Genomic DNA, 6000 nt, shown 5'->3' with positions numbered 1-6000 from the left:
TTTTATTTTATTTCATTTATTTATTAATGTTATTTATTAAGCAGCAAAGAAATAAGTAAATGATGTCCAAGCCAAAGTGTACCATAGTCATGACAATAAGCCAGAGCGTAATTACCTTTTATAGCTAACTTAGGAGGATAAAAATGAGGTAAAACGCCTTAGCGTCACAATATGACGAGATCCCCTTACATCATATAAAATACCAAAACCATCCTGGATATGCCTTAAATAAGTAAATTAACACAATAAGAGGAAAATTAATGAACACCTATTCAATACAATATATAAGGCAACACCAGAATAATTTTAAGTCATTGTATTGTGAAGTGCCGTAAAGTCCACTTTGGGAATATAATTAATAATTTAGTAGTGTTTACAAAATAACTGGAAAAATGAATTATTACAGCTTTGCTATTGTTTTTGTAAGTCACTTTTGAGTAGTTATTGTTACAAATATTATACTATAAGCAATGAATTCATGTCGTAGGCCGATCCTATAACTAGGCCGATTGGAATCTGTATAGGCAGAGTGTTTAAAAAGTCCACATCGAAGCAATTCATCTAAAAAAGCAATACTGCAATTTGACGTTATGCATACAAAACTTAAGTGCACAATGCAAACAAATTTCAATTAGCAATATTCCTGTTTTAGATGAATTGCTTTGATGTGACCCTTTTAACTCCCAGATCATAATATGCCGTACCATTTCGAAATAAATAAAGCTTAAATTAACAAAACACCGATACGGCTCTTCTCATATCACATTGTTCTAACAAAAAGCTCGGTGAGCCATGGGTACCTATTTAAGTATAATATCTTGCGATAGATGTACCTCTGTCTAGTGGTGAGCTGATTAAATTTATTCTCTTCTTTGCGAATCGATGGCGATCGATATTAAATTTAAAAAAATAATAATTAAATTTAATTTATTTTATTTTTATTAAATTTATTAAAAATGCATTTTTCCATACTTCCAGATACTTCTTCAGCTGAATTCATTCCTAGAAGCTAAACCCAGCGGCAGTACAAGTAAGTTCCTATAGATTATTCATATTTAAAGCATCTTTATATCTAGAATGACCTTACACATTAGTTATATTTATCTATATACAGGATGTTAGTGACATCGTAACGAAAACGGATTTGGACCATGATTCTAAGTTGATATCAAGTTGAAATTTCCGTCGCAAAAACATGGAACTGAATTCCTTTTAGTATTCGTTACGATGTCACTACCATCCTGTAAGTATATGATATCCGTAACAAATCTACATCATCAAAAAAAGTTACTTTTACAAAGTGGTCTGGAAAAAAAACAAAAATTTAATATACTTTATTGCACTTAACAACTAGTTACATCACAAACAAGAAATGGACGTAAAAAAACACAAATAAGTATTACAAAATAAGTACAAATAAGTATTTTTATTATGCAAAAACTTAGCCTAATATAAACTTTCTTTAAATAAATAGTTATTAATAAGGTAAAGTATAATATACTATGTATTTAAAAACTCAAAAAGCTTAACTGCACTTACATTATATAACTTAAAAAATTTTTACTTCTTTTTATTCCAATCAATTCTTTATTAAATCTGAATACTAAATACAATTTATTTTTACTTATTTCAGTTAAAATGCATCCTAGATGTGACAAACAAACCTACTGCATGGACAAACCCGATGACTACCCACAGGCAGAGTTCGAGGCGATTTTATCCAACTTGGTAAGCAATACAACAGTATATTAGTGACATCGTAACGAAAACTTTAAGAGATGATTCAGACCATAATTCTGAGTTGATGTCAAGTGCAATTTTTCATCGAAAAAGTACTTACTTAGGTAATAAATTAAGAGCCACGCTCTTTTCGGTGGTGTAGCATTCTCCATGCTACTTTTTAGGGAAAAATTGAGCAGTGGTTTCCTTCTTGCCTTTCGCCCAAAAGACCGTCGCAAAAGAATGTCGAACTGAAAATAATAAAATATAAACTATTATTTCCATAAATTTTCCAACAGGTAATTCCACTTGATATCAACTCAGAGTCATGGTCTCAATCACCCCCCTCAGTATTCGTTACTATGTCACTAAAACCCTGTTAATGATGAATTACAAAGAAATATAAACTTATTGAGATTTAAGGAGAAACAAAATGCAATTACTTTATTTGAATCTGAGTTTTTCTAATTTTCTATGGGATTCTTTTATAACATAAAATACACAAAATTCTTATACATCCCACTGCTGGGCACAGGCCTCCTTTCAATCAACGAGACACGTAGATAAAATCTAGTCCCTTTTATTATTTTTATCATTGTTTTAATATTTTTTAATATTATAATTTAGGATTTAAGTTAATATAATATTATTTATTTGCTAACGGATTTGAATCATTTTGAATATGTAATAATTTATTTTTTCATCATTTTACAGAATATAAAAGTCGTGAACGACAAAGAAATTGGAAAACGAATTGGACCGTCCCTATTATGTGACTCTCAGGATTCGGTGAGTAACATGACATGCGTAAATCACGCTCGTTATATATACTGGGGTGGGCAGTCACAATAACTCACAACCCATTATAGAAGGTAGCTAACTCTTGACGCTTTCTGGCTTAAAAAGTAATTTACAACGACGGTTACTAAGATCGGTTGATATCGATAACGCCGGTCAATTATTATTATTTTATCGATTTTATTCTATGACATTGTTTTCTGTATTGTTTTGTAATGAATGACTTTTTGATTTAGAAAGAATAATAGTTATATTCGTTAATTTATTTTAATTTAATAATTTAATATCTTCTTGTCATTATTATTTGCATGTTATAATTTTCATAACTAAAGATGTTGACCATTTTCAAACTGTACCTACGATTTTTAAGGCGAATAAATTAATTATGACGACGGTTTTTTGACGGGGACACCGCTCACCACCTTTGGTCTAACAGAAAACTCGTTGAGGCGTAGGCACTTAGTTCATCATGCGATGAATGTTGTACCTCTAACTACTCCAATTGGAAATATAGTCATGAAACAACACTTATTGAAGTCCTAAAATTAATATGGAACCTTGATAGATCACAAAGATATATTTTTGGTGACTTTTTACCAGCCGTTACTCATAAACTAAGTCTATTATATAAAACATACTTCGTTCCTTAGAGAACTGTACGACATTCCTGGGATAATAGTGCAGTTGAATGTATTCTGTTCTGTTTTAATCACATTAAAAAAAATACTTACTACCTACCTTATACCTACTTTTATTTACAGATCAACCCAATCTACCAAATAGTTGATGTGGACGGCAATGTACGTTATGTAGCGCAAATTGACAACGTCTTCATGCAAAAATATACCGTCCGCAAATGCAGGTTAGTACTTGAATCAGTTGATCTAATTTTTATATCGAATATGTCATCATCAGCCGTACGACGCCCACTGCTGGGCATAGGCCTCCCCCAAGGATCTCCACGACGATCGGTCCTGCGCCGCCCGCATCCAGCGGCTTCCCGCGACCTTCACCAGATCGTCGATCGTCGAATATGTACCTCAGCCTAATCCACATAGATAAAAAGTGCCTGTTAAAACTTGTTTAGCAAAGTAACAGTTAATAAAATGGTCAGTACATTGCTCAGTATATTACTTCAGGTTAAACAATTTTAAAATTCTAGAAAGAGATATAAGACAGAATCGCGTTTAGCCTAACTTGGAAGATTTTTAATACTTTTTAATACTTAAAAGAAGAACTTACATCCTAGAAGGACTTACATTGACCAAATTGGAGATGCCCTTAGAAAAGGTTTAGTACGATCTACTCTGAACCGGCGTGCGTGTATGAAGCGATTGATTAGTGTGAAGGAAGCAAGAGAAGTGTGTCAGGATCGAAGCCAATAGAATTCTATAGTCTCTGCTTACCCCGGTGGGAAATAGACGTGAGTTTATGTATGAGTTTAATACTTAAAATTACACTTATTTGTTACAGAAACCCTGAAGTAAATCCATTATCATTGAGCGGGAGCTTGGACTTGTCCAAGCTGACCTGCAAGGACATTATCGTGGCTCCCAGCTTCCTGGTCCTGTCTGATGACCGGCAGAAACTTGAAGTGGTCTCCATAAAACAGGGCATCCCCATGGGTTGTACCTGCATAATGCAGGAGTGAATGTGCTTAATTTCTTACTGAGTCATACAATGTAACGGACGGGAGAAAGTAAATACAAAAATTGTAACTGTGACCGATTCAAACCCATAACTCTTGGCAAGCTGAGTTTATTGCTATAAAAACAAAAATATTTTTATAGCGGAGGGCCCCCTCATCGGAGCGCTCTGTATTTATCCTACCACGTAATGAATACCTTCCGATGAAAATCTACGATAACTGCATCAGGTCCATCAAAAATAAAAAAGGATTCCATTGTACTCTGCTGCTCTTTGTATATGTCACCGTAAAATTGTAAATAACGTTAGATTATAATCTATCGATTTGAATCTCGCGAGATTGTGAACTGTCGAATAATTATGAATCGTATCATATTGCTTACAATTTAACGTATTATTTTTCGGTAGATTATAATTTATCGAAGTGAAACCGTCAAATTGTGATACGAAACGCACCTCGCGTGCTATACCATAGAGTTACAAAACTATTAGAGTGAGCATAATGTTAATTTGGGATTCTCTTAAAATGCATAAATGTTTTTGTCATAATTTTAATTATCATAATCCTTTTTGCATAACGTTTTTTAGCATAATAGTTTTACTTTCCCATAATAACATCTAGGAATACTGGTTTGTTAGGTATAACTTATTTTTGGGATTAATAAATAGATATCCATAATTCTTTTTTAGAATAATAGTGTTTTGTCATAATTTTTACAAGGCATAACAGTAGGTTAGGGTGCGGCGGGGGTGGCCCTTGGGCCACCCCTATGCCGCCAACATGTTTATCTTACACACGAAAAGTATACTGAATGATACGTTTCAGATTTTTTAATTTTGATACATTTTTTCTTACCATGTGATGTCAGAATTATTGATTACTTACTAAATAATTAATAAATACGTACTTGATTTAACAATCTTGAAGAGCATTTATTTTATTTGACTGACACCTGTGTTTTATTCCTAACTCTATGGACACAGAACGGTCTACTGTAAGGCCGACCAATCAGGGACAGCCGTCGGACAGTTGACAATTTGACAATTGTAAGATTGTGATTTAACAGTTTTACTTCGATAGATTATAATCTGACGAATAATAATACGTTAAATTGTAAGCAGTATATTACGTTTCACAATTTTTCGACAGTTCACAATCTCGCGAGATAGATTATAATCTAACATTATTTACAATTTTACGGTGACATATATATAAAAACATTGGTGTACTTATACACATCCAAATTGAGTTACTCGTAGTATGCGTGGCGTTAGAAGTAAGCATGCGTAGCATGGGCGTGCGTAGCATGGGCGTGCGTAGCATGGGCGTACGTATCTCGTACGTACGCAGTGCGTATGCGCGTAGCGCGCTCTACAATGGCTAAGCGGTGAAGTCAACTCAGTATTGCATTAACGATATCTTTATATCAATTTCTTAGCCCAGACTAGTCTATTTCAAAGCCGTACTCTCCGCTTCTGAATAGTACTGACAGTCACTGCTGCCCTCTGTCAAGTTTTTAGGCAGTAGGCACTTAAATCAATTATTACCTAATGTAATAATTATGTTTATTGTGTAAGTGGAACACATAGGTATATTATTATTTTTCCAATATGGAAAACCCTGTGATAAAATTTCGTTACAGTATTGATCTGCATTTATTTGTAGTACAATTGGGAAATAACTAATTAAATTAATAGTTTTATGTGTATAAATTATTATTGTATCACTTATTAATAATAAACGTTCATAATAATTATAATCTTTGTTTTTCCATCTCTTGCGCCAGGAAACTAGAAAATAATGCATCATTAGTACTAATTCCTGCAGACACACTG

General features: G+C 33.2%; 1 protein-coding gene across 1 annotated transcript; it reads left to right on the top strand.

Moving 5' to 3' along the window:
• Window positions 1-321: 321 nt before the first annotated feature.
• LOC126369442 (uncharacterized) lies at window positions 322-4439 on the top strand. Its single transcript, XM_050013859.1, has 6 exons — window positions 322-422; window positions 979-1030; window positions 1634-1728; window positions 2434-2508; window positions 3279-3379; window positions 3991-4439. Exons 1-6 carry the CDS (start codon window positions 393-395, stop codon window positions 4166-4168), a joined length of 531 nt encoding a protein of 176 aa, XP_049869816.1. The 5' UTR covers window positions 322-392; the 3' UTR covers window positions 4169-4439.
• The last annotated feature ends 1561 nt before the right edge of the window (window positions 4440-6000 follow it).

This window comes from Pectinophora gossypiella, chromosome 9 (assembly GCF_024362695.1).
Source record: "Pectinophora gossypiella chromosome 9, ilPecGoss1.1, whole genome shotgun sequence".
Lineage (NCBI taxonomy): Eukaryota > Metazoa > Arthropoda > Insecta > Lepidoptera > Gelechiidae > Pectinophora > Pectinophora gossypiella.
Note: the sequence above shows the minus strand (reverse complement) of the source record. Positions and strands in the feature narration are given on the sequence as shown.

What these genes read in the sequence shown, in the direction of transcription:
- LOC126369442 (XM_050013859.1), top strand. Translation starts at nt 393, where the DNA reads ATGAATTATTACAGCTTTGCTATTGTTTTT. An exon ending in ACAGCTTTGCTATTGTTTTT is followed by an intron (nt 423 to 978) that starts GTAAGTCACTTT and finishes CCATACTTCCAG; the next exon opens with ATACTTCTTCAGCTGAATTC. An exon ending in TAAACCCAGCGGCAGTACAA is followed by an intron (nt 1,031 to 1,633) that starts GTAAGTTCCTAT and finishes TACTTATTTCAG; the next exon opens with TTAAAATGCATCCTAGATGT.